Source organism: Melanotaenia boesemani, chromosome 20 (assembly GCF_017639745.1).
Source record: "Melanotaenia boesemani isolate fMelBoe1 chromosome 20, fMelBoe1.pri, whole genome shotgun sequence".
NCBI classification, from domain to species: Eukaryota; Metazoa; Chordata; class Actinopteri; order Atheriniformes; family Melanotaeniidae; genus Melanotaenia; species Melanotaenia boesemani.
Window position 1 is genome coordinate 28,807,491 of NC_055701.1, and position 22,262 is coordinate 28,829,752.

Sequence of the window (22,262 nt, forward strand, 5' to 3'; positions counted from 1 at the left end):
TTGCAGCTTCACCAGAGCTATGAACAATGTCACCCTCCTGGTAGATCAGGCCTGACTGTGCTGGATATGTGATGTCTGGAAAGGATGTAAATGTAAATCTACTTGATTTATGTAGCACTTTACAACGACCCACTGGTGAACCAACAACAATTTAAAAACACACCAGAAAACAAGTTAAAGTAAGATGAATAATAAAAGCACAAAAAATAAAAAGAGAAAAATAAAAATAGAAGTGTCACCACAATACCGGGTGTTAAAAGCCATCCTAAATTAATATGTTTTAAGTTTAGGCCCGGGTCCATGATGGCCGCATGTCCGTGGGAAGCTTGGGTGGAAGGACTCAGTCACCCCAGTGTTTACATTTGGACCTGGACACCTCCAGCAGTAGCTGGTTAGACGACCTCCGAGCCCTTCCTCAATCACAAACAGTTAGCATCTCAGATAAATTAGATGTGACGAGACCATTAAGAGCTTTAAAAACAAACATTAAAAGTTTAAAATCAATTCTAAAATCGACTGGAAGCCACTGGACGGAGTAAAGGATAGGGGTGATGTGCTGCCTTCTCTTGGTGCCAGTTAAAAGCCGGGCAGCTGCATTTTACACCTGTTGAAGACGGCTAAGGGAAGACTGGGAGACACCAACATACAGAGCAGTAATCTAATCTAGAGCTAATTAGAGCATGAATAGCTTTTTCAAGGTCATGACGGTTCAGAGACATTTCAACTTTAAAAAAAAATATGGTTGTCAGGAAAAACCTAATGTTATGGAAGGCCTTTAAGATCATTTTAACACTTGAATAGTTAAAAAGAATCCAGCAGAATAACCCAGACCTCTAGAATGATCTGAATGATGAGCTGAAGTTTGTAGATGTGGATCCACAGATCTCCGTGCAGACAAGATTCACACGAGATACAATTCAGAGCCAGCTTGCCTGCTTCATCCTGCTGGCCTTGTGAGCGAAAATCAGGTTTCCACCAGTGTCAGTGACGGTCTTTAGGTGGTCTTTTTATCTCCAGCTCACACCATCTTCACTCATCATGTCTGGGTATCACAGAGTGATTGGAAGGGGGGCATCGGTGGGGTGAGGGTGGAGGGTGAATCTGCCTCTGAACTTGTTCAGGCCATCACTGTGGTTAAAGTCAGTAACAGAGACTAGTCCTCTGCAGAAATCATGTTTTTTTAATCCTTCCCATGTAGCTCCTTTTAGTCATTTTGAGTGACTTTGTTACTGAGCTTCTGGCTGATGTGTACAGAGTTGCATTCACCAGTCTCCACACAAACTCACTGGTGGGGTCTGTTTACACATCCAGTTGCACATCAATCCATCAATCCATACAATCTGGCCTACAGCAATTGGCTGCCACCTGGTGGTGCTTCCATAATGTTTAATATATGTATGTATATATATATATATATATATATATATGTAATACAGTTATGTAGAAGAATATGCTATATATGCCATGTTAAATGTTAAGTTTTGCTTTGTAAATGTTGGTAAGAGGCCACTGGGTGGCTCTGTGACTCCATGTATGCTGGACTCAACCCAGACAATCCCTCTGTGGTTGGTTGCTGGTTGTAATACAAGCCACTTAGGTTGTCAGTTAAATCTTTTCACAGTATTTTGCATTATTCTGTAACAACAAACGAGAGCATTCACTCAGTAGATGGCAGGAACCTAGTCTGGCTGCCAGTGATGGTTCCTGCTGTCTTTAACCTGAGTGACCTGAGTCATCACAGCTGTCACCATCGTTAGCAGCAACACTGTTTTTTCACTTTGTTGCTGTGGAAACAAGGTGGGATTTTGGCATTTCCTGTAACCTTAACTTTGATTCATTTTTCAGAAGGGAGGTGTGATGACACGCCCACCTTTATGCCAATGATTTGTTTTATGTTATGACTGTGTTTAGTAATTAGTTATTTTATGTGCCAGCTGGGAATCTGTGATGTGCCTTAAAGATTGTTGTATGCTTAAAGATCCTATTCAACATGGAGGGGAACAGCTTTGCTTTGAAAAATCAGCAAAAAATCCCAGAATCTGGATGTGTGAAGTTCATGCAGGTGGAATTGCAAAATGCGGCTCTGAAAGTAGACTTTTAGGTTCCCAGTCTGCTTGATTCTGCTAGGGCCTTTCTGTGTGGAGTTTGCATGCTCGACCCAAAAACATGCATTTTAGACTTATTGCCAAACTGCAATGATAGTCAGCCTCTTACCCAAATTTTTTATCCAAGCTTGTGGAACAACGAACAGGATAAAGTAGAGAAAATAGAAAGTTTGGCAAAAATTCATTCAGGGGAAGAAAAATTCTCTTAGCTGTCTCGAACTGAGCACTTCATGTCATAATCTTTTCAACCCAAACAAAAACTGATTAGCAATGAGCTGACTTGGAAGTCACAGAGTTCATATGACTCGGTTTCTTTCTACCTGCATCCAGTCCACCTCCCTCCAATATTATCTTCATTTCCTTCCAGCCTGTAACACCTCCTCTTCCTTCTCATCATCCTCCGTGCAGTAATAAGAGCAGAGAGGTCAGTCATTTGACCCTCTGAGAGCTGACCAGATAACTTTAAATAATTCACACTATTTTAAATGAGTGCATATGAATCATAGATCACAGGCAGCTCTGGTGTGTGTGCGCCATAGCACTCAAACCTGAAGCTCCTTCTAATAACCTCTGGCTGCCCATCTCAGTGTGAAGGTCTGATGTTGAATCTAAATCTGACAGCGTCAGTCGTTCACCAGAGGAGTAATGAGAAGCCTTTCATCATGATGATGGATTGATGATAAAAACAAAGAATTACAGATGAAAACGCAACTCATTTTCCATCTTCTCTTTCACGTTGGGTCATCTGTCTAATTTTCAACATGCAGTGGTAGTTAAAGCATGAGAAACCCTTTAGGAGACAGACCGTTGCTTCTGTTGCGTGACGCGAAGTTTAATTTCATCAAAGAAAATATGTCATTTAATGTTCCTGTGACGTTTAAAACAGAAATGAGATTTAATTTCTAATATTTTTCCATGACCAGTGCTTGTTGACTGTCTTCTGGCCTGGACCTTACCCCAGCTGACATTTAGAGAGACGTAGTCCTGCTCACAAACACTGAGCAAGAGATCAGCTGCCTGCATTAAATCATCTACTAATTAATCATGTCTATGTCACTAAATAAGTAAATGTGAGAGAATGCAAAAATAAACTATCACAGCAACACTTCTTGCCTGTCCTACATGTGAACAGGAAAATCTCTTCTCACTGGTCCAGCTGGAGTTCAACGGCTGCAGGAACATTTTCCAGAAAGTGTGTTTTTTTCTTTAGGTCCTCTCTTTCCAACATTGTTTCTATTTTAACTGAGTTTTTAATGCCTTCTTCAGTTGCTAAATGCTCAACAATTTCCTGGCTTCTTCATCCCCACATGTAGTATCTGGTCACGATGCGCAGGAGGTGAGGACACACACGCAGGAGTAAGGAGGCGGAAGGGAGACCGGTGCAGTGAAAAAGCCTTTAATGAAAAAAAACTAAAACTTATAAAACAAAAGGCATGGAGGCAAAAAACCACGACATGGCATGAAATACATTTCTAGTCGCAAACAACAGTGGACTAGCAAAGAAGAACTGAACCCAGTAGACTTAAATACACTGATGGACTAACGAGACACAGGTGAGGTGAATGAGCAAATCAGACCAGGTGAACTAATGAACAAGAACCAAAATGCAACACAGAACTAAACATGACTCTAAATACCAAAAACATGACAAAATCCCAGAACATAAGAACATAAACCAAGATCATGACACTGTCTCTTATGTTCCAGGTGATGTTTCCTACATTTTAGAGAAGTGCCTGCACAGAATTGTATAAACATAGTCATTCATGTATAAGAATAAAAGCAGGTGGAAGTGTTTCAGCAAACGCCTTTAGCTGAATTTATTGACGCTAAAATAATGTCCAGTAAGATGAAGATATGAGAGAAAACATGATCAGTCTCCTCTAACAAAACTTTTCCAAATTAAATTATACAATTATTATTATTATTATTATTATTATTATTATTATTATTATTTGTGCATTGAACGGAAGACCCTGTAATAAAAGAAAATCTTTCCAGATGAGTTGATGATGCATTCTCTGCATGGAGCTGGATGTTGACGCTAACAGACATGTCAGATACCTTTTTGTCCATTTGTGAAAACATCATCTTTTATAACCTTGGCAACTGTTTAACCGTCTAGTGGTCATGTGGTCATTGTTGCCCCTGGAGAACCACATTGTGGGGAGGACATTACGAGGGTTTAGTGTTCAACATTGCTTTGTTACCTGTTAGATGACTAGTTTGAGTAAGATGACATCAGCAGTACATCATCTACAGGCTCATCTACAGGCTCATCTACAGGCGTAATAAAGGCTTTCGACAATATTCACCCCATGGTTATTTTGGTCTTTTGCCTAAATCCTTTGGAGGGCTCTGCACAGAGGTATCGGAAAGTCATGTCTCAGTCTTAGCATGTATTCCTCCTCCCTCTCACATAGCTCAAAGAATCTTTTCCAGAAGGGACTGTATGCTTCACTGGAAACACCACCATCTCATTTTTTAATTTTAGCTTTAAATTAATATCCATAACTTTTTTTGTTCATTAAATGCATCCTGAATATGGTCTACAGTCATAGCAAGATGGGATGTGTACACACCCCATCTCTTTAGGAATTTGTAGCCCATCCAGGGATGAGGATAGCAGCATCCTGTTTGTTCAGGCTCAGCAGCAAATTGATGTCTGTTGAATTTAGTTTAGCTTTATTTGTAAAGTTGCATGAGAAGACAGTGGAGAGAAAAAACACTATCAGAACCAGAACCAGGAAGGACAACCTCCAACAGAACCAATACCAGAACAGAAAATCTCCATCAGAACCAGAACTGGGAAGTAAAACCGCCATCAGAACCAGAACCAAGCAGGAAAACCTCCATCAGAACGAGAACTGGGAAGAAATATGCATTTAGATGTTTTCTGTCTGTCATTAATTACATGAAGGTACCTTTTCTACATGTAGTAGCATGTTCTGTAATGTAGGTTCCTGATGAATCTATTAAAAAGCATATTTGAATAAAATTTGATTAAAAAAATGATGAATTATAAATTATATTTATATATATATATATTATATATATATATATATATATATATATATATATATATATATATATAATTTATTATACATATCAAGGTAAGGTAAATCTGGCAGCAATATCTCAGTCAGCTGGATGTTTTTGAGTTTTTTTTTTTTAACCAGGAATCAATTAACACCAACAAGTGCTGTCTAATCACAGAAGTGCTGAGCTGGTTTGGACAGAGTTCAGTCCGCTAGCACCATCCCTGATGAAGAACAGTTAACAGCCACTATAGTGGGAGCAGGTCCCAGCTAGCTTGTTGCCACCCAACACAGCAACTTCTGGATCTGGATCTCCAGAGCTGCAGTTGTTTGGTTTCTCCTTTATATCTCTTGTAGGTCTTAGCACTCCTCGCTGCACTGTGCGGGAAGAAGAAACAAAACAACTACAGATGAAGGTAACAGTCCCCTTCATCAACCTTCAAACTTTACACCACAGGAGAGGAAAGCACCAACATCCCCTAGAAGAGACTAAAAACAAGACACCAGCTTGTGTTTGGGTGTTTTGTCCTTTGGGTCAATCAGCTTCTGTCTGACGGTGTTTGCAATGTGCCAGAAGCTTACAGACTACAGAAACCATCTCCACTTCAAACTTAGATGGAGACAACAAAGAGTTTTCCATAACAGCTGTTTGTCTACTGAATAGATTGCTATGAAGGTTCAAAACCAACTAATTAGTATGAGAATGAGACAGGTCCCATTCATGATCAATGCACTTTCTTACAAGATAGATCTGATCAACCAGAAACTTTTGGCACCAGTACTGCCACTAAAGAGGTCTACAGTTTCCGTGAAAAAGCTCAGCTATCACTGCATGAGAAGAGCAAGAAGCATCCAAACACTACAGCCAAGATAAATGCTTCTCAGAGGACATCTGGACTTAAAAGAACATGAAAACACGACATATCAAAACATCCAGGAGCAGTGGGTAACAAACATTGGACAGAGATCACCCTACCAGAAGAGGATGGATGGTGATTGAGTTGGACCACCAAAGGACTTAACTTTGCACTTTTTCCACAGCAGCTACAAGAAAAAAAAATGCCACTGATCACAGCCACTGATTCTGCAATCAAGAATAACAGCAAATCTGCAGCTAAGGCTGAAGGGTGAGTAGCCCAACCAACTGCTACAAGAAGAAAGTTGCAGACAAAGAAAGCTAGACAAAAAAAAAAAAAAAAAGAAAAAAAAAATATTGACCAAGTTTTTTACCGGAGAGGCCAATAACACATCTACTGACTTTCAAAAGTCCATGGTATGGGACTCCAGTCAGACCCATTATCAGCACTATGAACTTTTATATGACATTGCAAAACACATTTTCTCCACCTTAAGGTGGATTTAAACTTGTGTGATGTCTGTGAGTGGTTGGCTACGCCGTAGCTGACGCTGGTGAGTTTGCTCTCACACTCGAGCATAAGGGGTACGTGTCATTTTATTGTTGTGTTGCAGTTACTCCTCCTAATCTGAAGGTGGCAGCAGGGGTGGTATCGGCCAGTAAACTCACCAGATCTGAGTTCTTTTGATGGGTCACTTCAGTTCTGGTATGTATTTTCTGTTTTAAAACAATGGCATCCAGTATGGTTCAGTTTTTTATTAGCTTGTGGATAAAAACCAAGAAATAATTCGATCAGCCTCTCATCAACTTGATCCATTGGGTGTTTTTTTCAAAAATGGCAGTTACTACATACATTCAGCAAAAAGGTCCAGAAATCCGGAAACTCGTAATCCCAAATTGACCAGTCAAGGGAGTGCTTCAGCATAACTGTCTGCATAGCAGGGGTGCACATCAGGTCTGGAAGAGGTGCAGGTCGGGCTTCCGTGGAGCTACGGCAGTGATGTAGACGCCACACGAGTATAAATCTCCCTTTAGCTGCTCTGGAGTGAAACACTCCTAAAAAGAAACCTGAACCTGACTCCAGGTGAACCCATCAGGTCTTTTGATGTCACCTCACCTTTTACATATACAATATCAGAGTCAACGCAGACCATCAGGAAACAGAAGATGTCTCTAACTTCACTTCTGATCATATCTATGGCATTACTTGTATTCAGGTCCTTAGGATCACCAGGGCCTGGGTAATGAAGACTCTACACCAACACATCAACTCATATTCAACTCAACATATTTCATACTTCCTGCTTCTGTTCCCCTGCTAATGCTTTGCTGCTTCCCTCTGCCTGCATTTTCTACCATATTCTTAACTCAAGAGATTTGTGGGCAGTGGCTCCTGGATACTCATTAATCACTGGGACTGTATTTTGTGGTAGATTTGGTTGCTGGAAACAAAGATTCAGTGGCTCCAGGTGAATGTGGAAGTAAATGGATTGTGTGAAAACTTTACCATTAATAAAAAAAAACAAAACAAAAAACAAACAAACAAACAAACAAAAAAAAAACAGCGGACAAGATCTTGTTAACACACAGCTAGTTAGCACAAACTTGGCTGGAAAGAAACAGGAGGATGGTGTAGAAGGTGATAACTCTTTCACTGATAGTCCTCCCTGGAATGCTTATGGTGCCAAGCCGAAGAGGAAATCATCTCACAAGGAAACGGGAGGACGAGTAACAGGCAGAGCCCAGTTTGCTGAGATTAGCGACGCGCCATCCAGACCAAGCACCTCCTCAACCCCTCTCCCGAGCATGACACAGTCATGGCCAGTTGTCAAAAGAAAAACTAACAAGTCTTTTCAACAACCAGACATGCCACTACCGAACAGGTTTGCTCCACTGCTGCAGGATTCTGGATCTACATCTGATGACCGGGATGAAATCTCCCTAAACACCAGGGTCAGACCAAAGAACTCAGAGAGTAAAAGCAGACGGCCGGGGTCTCAGACTCTGGCTGTTGGTGACTTTGGTGTGAAAGATGTGAGAAACATGTGGAAAACGTACTAAAGTACTGAGCTTTCCTAAGGAGATGGTGTCAGATGTGGCTGTGCCCCCAATGGTGGAAAACCTCATCCAGCTTGTGGGGTGGAACAATGCTGTGAAACAACAATCTGAGGAGCTAAAACAGGACTTTACTGAACTGCTGGATACAATCAGCTATCTGGCTGCTGCCCGGATATTCATCAGTGGCCTTCTCCGTCCTATGGAGAAATTCAGCAGGATGTTTAGTCTGAATACATGGCTGTCAGCTGCATGTACCACACATCCAGTTAATTTCATAGACAATTTCAGCTTCTTCTAGGACCGCAGGCACTTTTTAAAGCCAGATGGATTCTGGTTGAACAGGTCAGGAGTGAGGCTGTTTGCCTCCAACTGGTTTTATTTTCTGAACAGACTCTGTTCCCTCAGACAAGGACAAGAGACAAGAGAGACCAGAACAACGTGATGAGACAGAGTCTAGAGGAAACCTGGAGAAAAAACACCTCAGCCCCCTCCTGAAGAAACCCCAAAAGCTTCCAGCGAGGGCCCACCCCCTTCATTTCATACTTCATCCAGGTCACCCTCCCTCTCCCTCCTCACCCCTCCTGGACTTCACCTCCCAGATAAAAAAGCTGGTCACTATGGCGACCAAACTGACCACATGCCCCAGTCCCATCTTTTCACCCCGAAACATCCTACTTCATCCTCTCCCAGTAGTTCCCTAGCGAGGTCTGACCCAGTCGTCCCAGCGCCCACCTCCCCTCCCTCCATGACGGAACCAAACGCCTCATCTGTCTCCAGCCTGGTAACAGCCCAGCATCTGATGGATCTGTGCTGGTCCAGGCTGCAGCTATGTGGGTACTCATGGATCTCTCTAGGATAAGCCGGGCCCAAAATGCAAGTGGTTTCCTTTATCCCTGTTTTAATAGGCAACAAAAACGACAATAAATGTTCAGAAAAGCCAGTTCCACCCAATACATTCTATAAATCACATCTTGTGTTCATTCCTCATCAGCTTCAGCCTGCCCAGAACAAACACCTGGACAGGTTGTTTTTAGCACACTGAAGCTAGCTTTACTAAATGGCAGTTATTGTTGGTGATTCCAACATTCATGCTGATCACCTGGATGACAGAGGGACCAAAGAACTGTGTTGTGCTCTTGATAACTTTGGTCTAACTCAGCATGTAGAACAAAGGACCCTGTCTGGATCTGGTCGTTTCTAAAGGTCTGAATATTTCCCAGGTTGTGGTGATGGATGCTGCTCTGTCTGATCATTCCTGTGTTTTCTTTGAGATGCTGTTATTGTCATGAACACCATGACACACTTTTCTCCAGTCAGTCCTAAAAGCCTGGATGAGATCACCAGCCATCTGAAAACCACCACTTGCTGTCTTGATGCCCTGCCAACCGGGTTTTAAAGAATGTTTCAGGATGCATGGCCTTACATATCTTCCAGGTTGTAAACACGTCTCTGCTTTCAGGTGTTTTCCCTCAGACCTAAAAACACTCATCATCAAGCCACTACTAAAAAGAAAAACCTAGACTTGTCCCTCATGAGCAGCTCCAGGCCGATATTAGACAGGGACTACTTTGTGTCTATAGATAACTATAAACCTGAGCGAATCAAAGTTGGACCAAAGCTCCATCTGGGGCATCTGCTGTTCAACATCTACATGTTGCCACTCGCTCAAATTATGGAAAACAGTTAAACATGTTACCACAGTTATGCTGATGACACACACATCTACATAACCATCTCACCAGGAGACTACAGTCCGATCCAGACTCTAATCAACAAAGAACATCTGGAGGATTAAATGCCTGATGACTCAGCAAGATTTAGAAAAACTGGTCCATGCATTTATCTTTAGTAGACTGGACTACTGTAATGCTGTCCTCACAAGTCTCCCTAAAAAGGCCATCAGCCACCTGCAGTTAGTCCAGAACGCTGCTGATCCAGTCTTCACTAAGACCAGGAAAGTAGATCCTAGAACTCCAGTCCTCACTAAGACCAGGAAAGTAGATCCTAGAACTCCAGTACTCAGATCTTTACACTGGCTTCCTGTCTGGCAAAGAATTGACTTCAAAATCCTGCTGTTAGTTTACAAAGACCTGAGGATCTTCTGGTTTGTAATGAAGCAACCAGATCCCTCAGGTCATCAGGGTCAGGTCTACTTTCTGTTCAGAAAGCAGACCTGAGAGTCAGAACTAAACGTGAAGAGGCAGCGTTCAGCTTTTATGCTCCTCACATGTGGAACAAATCCAGAGAAAACTGCAGGTCTGCTGACTCAGCAGTTTTACATTGGGGTTAAAAACTTTTCTATTTGTTGCCTTTTATCAGAACAGCTGTTAATTCCTCACATTGGAACTTTATTTCTAGCATTTTATTTTAGCTTTTTTCTTTCAGTTTTTTTTTTTTTTTTTTTAAAGTTTTGTTTTTAATGCACTTGTTATTGCTCCCTGCACCCCGCTGTAATGCTTTCAATGTTTTATGTAAAGCACTTTGAATTGTCTTGTACATGAAATGTGCTGTACAAATAAATTTGCCCTGCCCTGCCTTGTTATACTTGAGGTCCCTTAAGGCTCATTTATGCTTCCTTATATGTGCAAAACACGCATGTCAGACATCATTGTCCACATACTCCCATGCTTCCTTTTCGTTGACATGGTTGTTAGCCATTACATCCGCCGACATCTTTTTCATACAAAAGCAAACACAGTGATAGTGGAGGAGATCAGGATAACAGACATTCTCAGAGACAGACATAAAAAGAGGTAGCACAGAAGACCATGGTGGGCTGTGCGTCCATTAAATATGTTGCAGCTTCTTTGATCATTTTGCTAGTTGCATATGAGCTATACTGCAAAGCACTGCCCCTGTGCAGACTCCATAAACAGTCAGTATCAGGAGATAAGCATCTATTAGAGGAATGAGGAGAATGCACCTGCTTGGCCATGAGTGACGTTGCTGCATTTCTGGCACGATTTAAAGAGGCTACAGGAGTCTCAGAAGCATCCAAAACCCCGACCATCCAGCTGACTGTTGTGTGGTAGGAGCGCCTCAAGCATCACGTACAGCTAGGACTGGGAGATATGGCATAAAACTGATATTCTGATATTTTTGGGGCTTTATCCCAACAAGATATAAATCCCGTTGTTTTGACATCTCTAAAACACAATGTAAATATTGAATTCAACATTATCATGCATGAAAAGACACCAGTAGGATTTAAGTAAGCTCAGAAATTTATCTTCATTGTGATTTTTCACTTTCAACAAACTTTTTCTGTTGAACCAGGGACCTGCTCTCATACACTTAATAAACTCCAGCGTTTCCCGACAATGGTGCATGTTTAGATGTTGCCTCTTCAAACTGCAACCCTGTAGTGTTTTTATTGTTTTTTTCTTGGTTCTCTTGCAAGCATATTTGTTTTATAAGACCTCAAGGAGAAGCGTGGCAGTAAGAGGATTGCATATCGCGTGCCCATGCCCACCACCAGAGAAGAAATCACAGAAAGACAAAGGAGATTATCAGTGCACTATCGAGCTATACACGTTAAAAGCAGGTGAAGAGCAAGTTCAGCTTACACTGTCCTCTTTATTGTAAATATGACAAAACAGCAATAATCTCATTAAATATAACAACGAACAATAAATAAATTCAATTAAGGGAGGGACCGGAGTGTATTCACAATTACTTAATGTATTAAAGTGCAGGTCGAGGGTCGGGCCACAGGTAATATCAACTGGTCGGGTCGGGTGCAGATTTAATTGGGAGATATTTGCGAGTAACAAATCGGGTTTGGTAATCATCCTAATCAATCAGGCGGGTGCGGGTTGGTAAAATTGGACCCGTGCAGGATTCTGGCTTATACCTGTTAGCATCAGCGGTAACAGCTTTAGTCTATCCGGGAATCAGCAAGAACACCACTGACTCTATCCAATACTGTCCCATCGTTTCATCCATAACTCAGTAAGGAGTCAAAACACTTCTTATTTTTTAATCTGTCACACGTTCATACACATCAGAAGCAAGGCGGCGCTCAATAACCTGCTCAAGGACACATCAGAATGGGGTCTGGGGAAGGCGGGCAGCACCAACTGGTAACAACCCAGGACCAATGAAAACACAGACGGCAATAAGAAGAGCAAAGGACAAAAAAACGCGTGTTGTTGAGATGTGATAGCATATTGTATTTTGGTGCAGGACGGGATGGCTGAATGTGTCAAACAGAAGAAACGATGCATCTGGTAATAAATGGGAAAGAACTTTTTATTATGAATATGGTACACCTATAAGATGACCAAAACTGGGTTACAAAAAGACAACTATGTATATGTTCCTCTAAATGGATGAGTACCAAGTAAACTTATAAAAAAATCATAGCTATAAAAATGAAATATGTTTATTTCTGAATTTGCTGCGTTATTCATGGTAAATGAATTTAAAATGTCTTTTTAACATGATAAGAAGCCAGGCACTCAATGTTAGCATCAGTTATTCATGTGATTTTCCCGTCGTGGGAGGGGAAACAGAGTAGAAAATAGAAGAAACAAATTGAAATGTACCATATTTTTCTTTTTTTAATATTTTAATTTGTTTGGATTTAGAATTTTATAACACTGTTAACATCAATAATAAGAGATTCCCTCTCTCCCATATTTCAGCTACTTGGCACCAAGTTCCTCATAAAAGAATCTGTTTAATTGTACAAGAAATAGTTAAAAACACAGACACAGTTTCTTCACAGGTAAATGATATTTCAATATTTGTAATTCTTAAACACTATGTATTTGACAGCAGCTGTGATTAAGGTTTTTTAAGTTTTTAAAATCACCAGCAAAGTTTTTCATTTTTGACATAAAACACAGAAAAAACACTGAAACAGCTTGAACCGGCTGTTTGGTTTTAGTTACATGTGGGTGTATTTCCTGGTTTCCCCCCACCCCACCCACCCACCCACCCACCGCTACTTTCTTTAGCGCCCTGCAGCTCGTTTGTGCCCTGCTGTCGAGCAAAACCATCATAGGTAGAAAATGCTGAAACCTGGAGGAGCACAGAAACAAAATGCTCCTGAAATGACAAATTTAACATTCAATCACAGATAATCCACCAGACAGAGTAAACCCCCCTCCCCTCCCCCCGCTCCTTTTTTCCCTCTTTTATAGACAAATTATTTTCAGTAACAAGACACTGATTCTTCACAGACGTTACATATCGTGTTTCCTGATGAGAAGGGAAGATTAGAGGCCTGGGCTCAGTCAAATGCTACCAACTTTATTCCTCCATCAGCCCTCCGTCTCATTCCCCTGTGGTCTGGACAGACTGTAAAAAAACACAAGAACTGCTGGACAAAAAATATAAAAGAAACAAAAAACAAGGGATCAATCACATGAAACACATCAGACGAACTTACTAAACATGCAGTTCAGTTTTCCAAAACACCTAGAAAAATAGATTTATAGTGAGAAATATTTTTTCTTCTTTTAATTTCTTTACAAACCATTAAAATTGTTTTTATTTTGTATCCTGAAAGACTACTGTGATTTTATCTCTCCTTGAGCCACATGTTTAACTTTTTTGAGAGAAATTTGCGCAGGAAGTCAACAAGTGTTGGTGGGAACCATCGAAATACACCCAATGCACACAAGAAACCCCAAGGAACTCTGGGAAAACGTTTCACAACTGAGGCTTTCATGGTTTTTCCAGGACGGAGTACATTTAAATGCTTCTTTAGACTTCTCTTCATCGTAATTTATTTCATATAGAGACTTTTATTATTTAAGCTGGAAACTCCAAGTCCCAGAATTCCTTAGTGACAAAAACATGGCTCCATAAGCTTTGAGCTAGTTAAATAATCTTTTCATCTCTGAGAGAAAAGACAGCAAGATAAAGAAGTTTGGAATAAAACTACACAACAGCAAAAAGCAACAGCAGAGGCAGAGTGAAGGAGAGACAGAAGGAAATAAAGAAGCTGTTTTACAGGACATAAAGGAAGCAGTGAAAAAAGAGGTGGACTCTACAAATGTTTTTTTTCCTTTTTTTTTTTTTGTTTGCAAAGGCCACCAAACATGTAATTCCACAACCTCCACTGGTTTCACTAAGACTGCAGATAGAGGGCGACAGAGAAGGAGAAGGAGAGGCAAAGAGTTATCTTTTTTTGGGATGTCAATCATCTAATAGACTCCACCCCTTTTCTCTAACTCCACTTCCTCTTCTTCCCCACACTAGAGATAGACCACAGAGAAGACAAAGGACAAAAACAGCTACAGTAGCTCAGTATATACTGCATATAGTCAACACACACACAGAAGTTGCCATGAAAGACTTACTGACAGCCAGTGACACTAAACACATCGGTAATACATTTTTACGGCTTAATCACACTGGGTAATAAGGAGGATGTGATGGTAAAGATGGGGCTGTCAAATTTAAAAAGATGGTGTTTTGATAGTTTAATACAGTTTTGATTATTTCTAATTATATTTTTTCTGTTGAAATAAAAAAAGAAAAATAAATGAAGGAAAATCACAGTGCTTTTAAAACACCCAACATATAAGATTACCACAGTTTTTTTGGCAACAGAGACAATAAGAAAAAAAACATTAAAACAAGGACGACAACAAGGACAACGCTGCTTTTAGGAATGGATTTTTTCCCCTTTTTTTGTTCCTTAAAAAAGTCATACATTTTTCCTTGTAGGCATTTGATTGATTGTTTGATAGATTGATTGAAAATGCATGTTTTTATTACAATCTCCTTGTTGATATGTGGTTTTATATCACAGGGTCAGGCGATGAGATAGAGGAAGGTGGGTTGCTGAGGAAAGTGATGTGGAAGCAATTCTGGTTTAAGAAGAACAGTAGGAGGAGAAGGAAGAAAAAGAAAAACAAGAAAAGGACAGAAACAAGACAGCCATCAAACGAGCCCGAGGAGGTTTCTCAAGTTAGCAACACTCGTTGTTCAGTCTCAGTCTTACTGAGAATCATTAAATAATTACGTTGGAATAAAAGTAAAAATGAACAAAGAGCAAAATCTATCCATCAACTCCATGTTGATATCCAGTCAGATTGGTCCACAAAGAAATGACAGCCATGACTAAGAAGTTCTGGCTGTCTTAAAAACTGAAAATCAGGGGAAAAATCTTCAAACAAACTAGAGACCAACTTTAATATAATTTCTCCTCCAAAAAAAGGAACAGCGCTGAGTGTATGAAGAAGCTGGGGGCTCAGTTTGCAGCACCCACATCAGCCAGCTGAATCAGGGTTACTGGAAAGTTGCTAGCACCATGAATCTGTAGAACTGACGGAAATGTGGCCTGAAAGATTAGATGTCAGTTAAACAGGATGAAAGATAAGAGCAATCGATAGACTGCGATGGGAAAAGACGCACAAGAGGTTATGTTTGGTGTGAGACCTGTATGTAAACCCCTCAGATAAAAGAGGAAACTTGTAGTAACATTCGATTATTCACAGGTCATTACCCGGCTGAAATTGCTTTTTTCTTCTTCTTCTTAATGCTTGACTTGGAAGTTAAATCTGAGCTACATTATTTTATAAAAAAGACACAAACGAAAAAAACAAAACAAAACAAAAGAAAACAAACAAAAAAACAAACAAACAACAAAAAAAAAACATTAATTGATTTTACAATTCCCTCATCAAGAAACATTCTCAAAACCCTTTTTCCCCCCAAAAGATTATCTCTGGGAACATTGCGAGACAAAACAGCGCCCCCTCCTGTCCATTTAAAGATCCTCCTTTCAAGCCTTGATCACATCAAGGCGGATGAGGCTGAGCGGCAATTAGAATTTTCTTTTAGATAAAAATCCCGGTACCGTCCTCCTTAAAATAGACACAATCAGCGTCTTCCCCAAGATTCAACACAAAGAAGTCCCACAATAAAAATGATCCCCTTCAGGTTCCAGTGGAATCCGTAGGCAATATGAATTCTCTGTAGGCAAAAAGGATTTCTTTACATAAAGAATAGTTTGTTTTCATCTGCTCAAGTGAAAAAGCTGCTGATCAGAAGAAATGGAAGCAAAGTCGGAGACGGGAGAGGAGAGGATAATAACAAAAAAGATAGAAAAGGGGGTCATGTCTGAGGGTCGTTCAGGTCTATTACACAAGCTCAGTTGCTCAAATTCAAAGTGCTAGAGTACATCTGTCATCACTTCCTGTCCTTTCTCCATTCCTGTAAACACAGTGCTACACCGTGTTGATAAAACATCATAAATTTCATAACTTTTACTAAGGAGTCTTTGACTGGTGCGGTGGTTGATTCTTGAAACACAGTAACGCGGTCGGAGATGTTTTGCACTAGTCTTCCTTCCTCTCCAGAGCCGTCTGTGAGGTGTGGATCCCGTTGCTGTACACTGGGAACGGTAGCGTAGAGAAAAGTCCCTCTGCTGTGGTGAAAACGTTGGCTGTAGTTGGCATCTGGCCTCCCAGGGCGGCGTTACCGCCTGCAGGTGCTGGAGATCCTACGAATGGGCCAGCGGCTGCTGCGGCAGACATGTTGAGCCTGTGGACGTGATGGTAGAGCATCTCCATTGGCGTTTTAGGGTCTAGACCAAAACCTGAACCATCAACAAAGTTCATGGCAGCGTTGGGAAGGAGATTACCTTGTGCCATGGCCAGAGTAACATCTGCTGGAGCGTACCTGATGGTGCCGGTGGTGTAGACACGTGGGGCAGTCGTGTTTGTGGAGGTTAAAGTCCCTGTGACCCGGTGAACCAGCGGGAGGACCACATTCCCAGCCTGCAAACGCTGAAGTGCTTCAATGTCACCAGAGTACAGCAGCGAGGAGGAAGAGCTTGATGAGGATGAAGAGGAAGAGGAGGTGGTGGGAGTGCCTTGTTGCTTGTCCCGTGGGGATGCAGAGAGAGGAGGAGACAGTGGGTCAGCAGAGGAGGTGTTAGAAGGAGGAGCTAAACTGGAAGTAGAAGATGGGGCTGAGTTTCCGTTGTAAGGAGGCTTCCTCACTCCTCCTACTCCTCCCTCAGTTCCAGGAGGGGTGAGGACAGAGTCAGGAATGACAACCTGGAGAGAGCCTCCCTGCGGTGAAGGGAAGGTCTCATGACCCCCTGGAGCAGCCGGCTTGGAGGTCATGCTGTACGGAGACTCGTTTCTTGAGATCTCTCTGTTGGGAGGATAGTTCCAAATGCTGCTATCGTTGTCAAAGTTGATGGGTTCGGCCATCTCAGTCTTGATCTTAAGAACCGAGGATGTTGCACTTGTGCTGTTTGGGGAGCCAGCGGAGGTCAGGAGGTGTGGAGGTGTGACCGATGTGGTCCCTGATGGCTCACCATGTGGTGTGGTATCTCCTCTCGCTGCAGGGCTGGGTGGACTTGTGGATACACAGAGCCTCCTGCTTCGTGACCCATCCCACTTTTGCACTTTCCTCCTCTTCCTCCTCTTCTGGAACCTACTACCAACACCAGCATCATTATTACTTTGCACTCCTCCATCCTCTTCATCATCCTCATCCACCTCTTCTTCCTCTTCCTCAGATGAGGATGTTTGTGAGTTGTGCAGCTGTACTTCTTCTCCTTCTCCATAGTGCTCTACTTTAATATGAAGTCCACTCAAATTACCCAGTCCACTAATAGCACTTAAACCCTCTAATCCTCCCAGTCCAGCTAATCTTCCCAGTCTACCTCCTTCCCCTTCCCCTTCCCTGGCTTCCGTCTCCTGATCACGTTCCTGCTCTCCATCTGAGGGTTCCAGACTGTCATCGCTGTCCTGACTTTCTGGGTTACTTGAGCTATCTTCTTCTTCTTGGCGTTTCATTTCCTGTTTGGAGGAGCATTGCGATTGGCCGGGCTGCTGCTGACGTTTGCTTTCTTTCTCTGGGTTCTCGCTATGTTCTGTTTGGTGACCCGGCTTTCCCTCAGCCATGGCGTTCTCATTGTCTGAAAGACAAAGAATTGAGTTACTTTTAAATGCAAGTCAGTAACTGAGTGTGTGGTGTATTATTTCTATGTTGTTTCCCTTATAAATGGAGCCACATTGTTGAGGAAAATGCATTTGTGGGATGAGCAGCAGACTTCACCATGTGAGTTTGGGTCATAAAAAGAACTTGCCAAATCTTCCCTGCTAATACCAAACAGCTGATTCTCCTGTTGACTCTTGTTTTTTGTCATTTATTGGACTGGATAATTGAGGTCCATCCTCTCTGCGGTAGTCTCTGATAAAACCCGCTCTGTGGGGGGCAGCGTTGCCATCTTGAATGTCAGTTCAGTGCCAGACTGGGACTATATAGGATCACTACTGGTTGCAGAATCTCATCTCTCTGCATTGAGATTTCCTCCAGTGACGAGAAACCTTGGTTTTCCAGGGAGGGAGATGCTTACAAGTGTGGCTCCACTTAAAAGGGAAATAAATAGACTTTCCAACAGTATACGATTTATTGCCATGAGGCACATTTACAATTCCCACACCAAAGACTAATTTCTTTTCTTTTTGTGCTTATCTAAACAACGTTTGATAGATAGACATAGAACAAACATTTTGTGACAATTTGGAAATTTCTTTTATTCAGCTCAAGTGTAAAAAAGCAAAAGTGCTTCAAAGATGTCAACATCAGCACTTCTCTGACAGCCTGGTGGGAATTTCTCAAAAAAACCAACTCCTCAATAACACCATGTAAACTATGGGATAAGCTTTGTGCCACTGGGTAGTGAATCTGAATTCTTTATATTTGAATTTGAATCATTCAATTTGAATCTGAATATGCCTGTTTGAATACTTGCTTAAAAAACTGAATCCAAATGACCATATTTCATATTGAATCTTTGTTTTTTGAATGTGTATATTGGCAAAGTTGGAACTTTTGTATTTGAAAAACTTCATTCCCTAATTTATTTCCATAGTTCAATTTCAGTTCTCTCCATTCAAATTCAGATCTGAAATTCAAATTCAGATCTGAAATTCAAATTCAGATCTGAAATTCAAATTCAGATCTGAAATTCAAATTCAGATCAGAAATACAAATTCAGATCTGAAATTCAAACTTTTGTGCCACACATCCGGGACCTGACGTGAGGCAAAACTAGTCGATCGCAGATGGAGTAACGTCAGTTTTGTGCAGTTGTTCTCAACAGCTACAAGCAGAGGGAGGGCGAGGGGAGGGTGGCGGTGGGGAGAGAGAGAGAGAGAGACGCTAAGATCCAGGCCAGCCACTCTTGCTACAACGGCAGTTACCGTTTCTGTAGCGGTAGTTACCGTTTCTGTAGCGGCAGTTACCGTTTCTGTAGCGGCAGTTACCGTTTCTGTACGGTAGTTACCGTTTCTGTAGCGGTAGTTACCGTTTCTGTAGCGGCAGTTACCGTTTCTGTACGGTAGTTACCGTTTCTGTAGCAGTAGTTACCGTTTCTGTAGCGGCAGTTACCGTTTCGGTAGCGGCAGTTACCGTTTCTGTAGCGGCAGTTACCGTTTCTGTAGCGGCAGTTACCGTTTCTGTAGCGGCAGTTACCGTTTCTGTACGGTAGTTACTGTTTCTGTAGCGGTAGTTACCGTTTCTGTAGGGGTAGTTACCGTTTCTGTACGGTAGTTACTGTTTCTGTAGCGGCAGTTACCGTTTCTGTACGGTAGTTACTGTTTCTGTAGCGGTAGTTACCGTTTCTGTAGCGGCAGTTACCGTTTCTGTAGCGGCAGTTACCGTTTCTGTAGCGGCAGTTACCGTTTCTGTACGGTAGTTACTGTTTCTGTAGCGGTAGTTACTGTTTCTGTAGCGGCAGTTACCGTTTCTGTACGGTAGTTACTGTTTCTGTAGCGGTAGTTACCGTTTCTGTAGCGGCAGTTACCGTTTCTGTAGCGGCAGTTACCGTTTCTGTACGGTAGTTACCGTTTCTGTAGCGGTAGTTACCGTTTCTGTAGCGGCAGTTACCGTTTCTGTAGCGGCAGTTACCGTTTCTGTACGGTAGTTACCGTTTCTGTAGCGGCAGTTACCGTTTCTGTAGCGGCAGTTACCGTTTCTGTACGGTAGTTACCGTTTCTGTAGCGGCAGTTACCGTTTCTGTACGGTAGTTACTGTTTCTGTAGCGGCAGTTACCGTTTCTGTAGCGGCAGTTACCGTTTCTGTAGCGGCAGTTACCGTTTCTGTAGCGGCAGTTACCGTTTCTGTACGGTAGTTACTGTTTCTGTAGCGGTAGTTACCGTTTCTGTAGGGGTAGTTACCGTTTCTGTACGGTAGTTACTGTTTCTGTAGCGGCAGTTACCGTTTCTGTACGGTAGTTACCGTTTCTGTAGGGGTAGTTACCGTTTCTGTAGAGGTAGTTACCGTTTCTGTAGCGGTAGTTACCGTTTCTGTAGCGGTAGTTACTGTTTCTGTAGTGGTAGTTACCGTTTCCTCAACGGTCTCAGCGGTTTGCCACTGTGGGCTGGTTGCAGACTTTTCACACTAGTGGTAACTCCTAATACAAGAAAAATATGCGTAAGTTTGCACAGATTAATCTGCACCTCAAGTGACGTACATACACCATGTAGGCTATAACGGACCAGCTTGATCTTTTGCGTTGGTTTGGAAACATTTTAGTAAGTAAATCGCCGTGCTGCAGACACGCCAGATCACGTCTGTGACGGCGCATCGCTGTGAAAGCAGCTTGCAGGCTTATTGGGCTCCGTCAGTCCAGGAGAAACGAGAATGGAACAACATTCTGTCGTCCCGCAACGTCCCAACCAGCAGTGGTCAGGGTCCACAAACGTTAAATCTCCGTCCTTCAAACACCACGGTGGACATGCCAGTATCTTTATGAAATGTTGCGATCAACGGCAACGTTGCATTTAATTTTAAATAGGTCGTCGCCTGTCTTTTTGTCTTAATGACCTTGCTTGCTGAGACAGAAAGACAGCAAGCCTGCAGGCCTGGTTTTGCCTGGGGCGGTGGGGCCCCATCGGGTTCCTGGGCAGGGCTCTGCTGGGGGGAATGGGTGGCCCTTGGGCCTGTGGCGTGCCTGCCCTCCATGCGGCCCGGGCCTGCTCACCATCACCCGGTGCCCTGGTGTGCCCCGTCGCGCCGGGGGGCTCCAGTCTGGGGGCCCCTCTGATCTGGTCTGAGTGAGCCGCTGCTCTGTTTGCTTTGGCCGTCCTGGGCTTGGTGCTCTGTGGGCCTGCTGGGCCTTTGGGGCCTCGGGCTCCCCCCATCCCCCGTTGATGCTTCGGGGTGCAGCGTGATCACAGCCCCATGCAAGCACACATTTCTTCCTCGTTGCATGGCCACACACGCATGTTCACATGTGCATGCTCACAAACGTGCTCATCTCTCCATCTGCTTCTGACTAGATGTAGCTGATGTTTGTGTGTTGGTACGTTTCTCTGCAGGTACGTTTGATGACTACAGTACTTTTTCATATCATCACTATCCTATTTTTATGTATCATGTAGTACTGTGGTAGTTTTTATTGTTATTTTTTTTTTTGTGGTGTGTTTTAGGAAGCCTAGACAACTGTTATTTCAACATTTTAATCCTGTCCTTTTCTCCCTTTTTTTTCTTTTTTTTTCTTCGCTCTTCCTCTATCTCCCTGTCAGGTTCGGTACTGACATATAAAATCTAAAGAAAATAAGATTAAAATAAAAATAATAAAAATATCAAGGGCAGCCATGTATATAACATGTCTTCCTTGGTAGAGCAAATCTGTCAAGCAAAATATGTCACCCAGACTGTATGTTAGGATGCTGGACAGGACAGGGTAAAAAAAAAAAAAAACATAAAATAAATAAATAAATAAAATGGAAATAAAAAGACTTTCCAACAGTATATGATTTATTGCCATGAGGCACATTTACAATTCCCACACCAAAGACTAATTTATTTTCTTTTTGTGCTTATCTAAACAATGTTTGCTCTGAAAAGCATGTGACTTGGACAAACCCCGACAGAATCCTGCTTTTTTTTTTTTGTAAAGCCTCCTGAAGCCAAACGATAACAGACATCCAGACATGGCTGAATAGTTGGATATTGGATATTTTTGGATAATATCTCACATAGATTATGCAAAAGGTAAAGTTTTCATAGAATTAGGATGGGGTTGCTCCACATTTTGAAAATGCAGATTGCTGGACCTCTCTCCATCTTTATTTCCAAGGGACTCTTCCTCTCTAAGGTCCTCTTTTCTAACTCTAAACTGTGGAAATGATGATTGTCAACATGTTTCTTTAGCTTACACCCAGCCTTTTGTGACCCCCATCACAAGTATTTTGAGCAATGTTAATAATCTAGTTTTTT

At 42.1% G+C, this 22,262-nt stretch overlaps 1 protein-coding gene across 3 annotated transcripts in view; it reads right to left on the reverse strand.

Annotated features, from left to right (window-relative positions):
- Positions 1 to 13,009: 13,009 nt before the first annotated feature.
- The window catches only part of LOC121630907 (neuronal PAS domain-containing protein 3), a 378,679-nt gene continuing 369,426 nt past the window's right edge, over positions 13,010 to 22,262 (reverse strand). For all 3 annotated transcript variants that reach the window (XM_041971452.1, XM_041971453.1, XM_041971454.1), the window contains exon 12: positions 13,010 to 17,949. In XM_041971452.1, the coding sequence (XP_041827386.1) occupies positions 16,355 to 17,949 (1,595 nt within the window). In that variant the 3' untranslated portion in view covers positions 13,010 to 16,354. The remainder of the gene's footprint in view (positions 17,950 to 22,262) is intronic.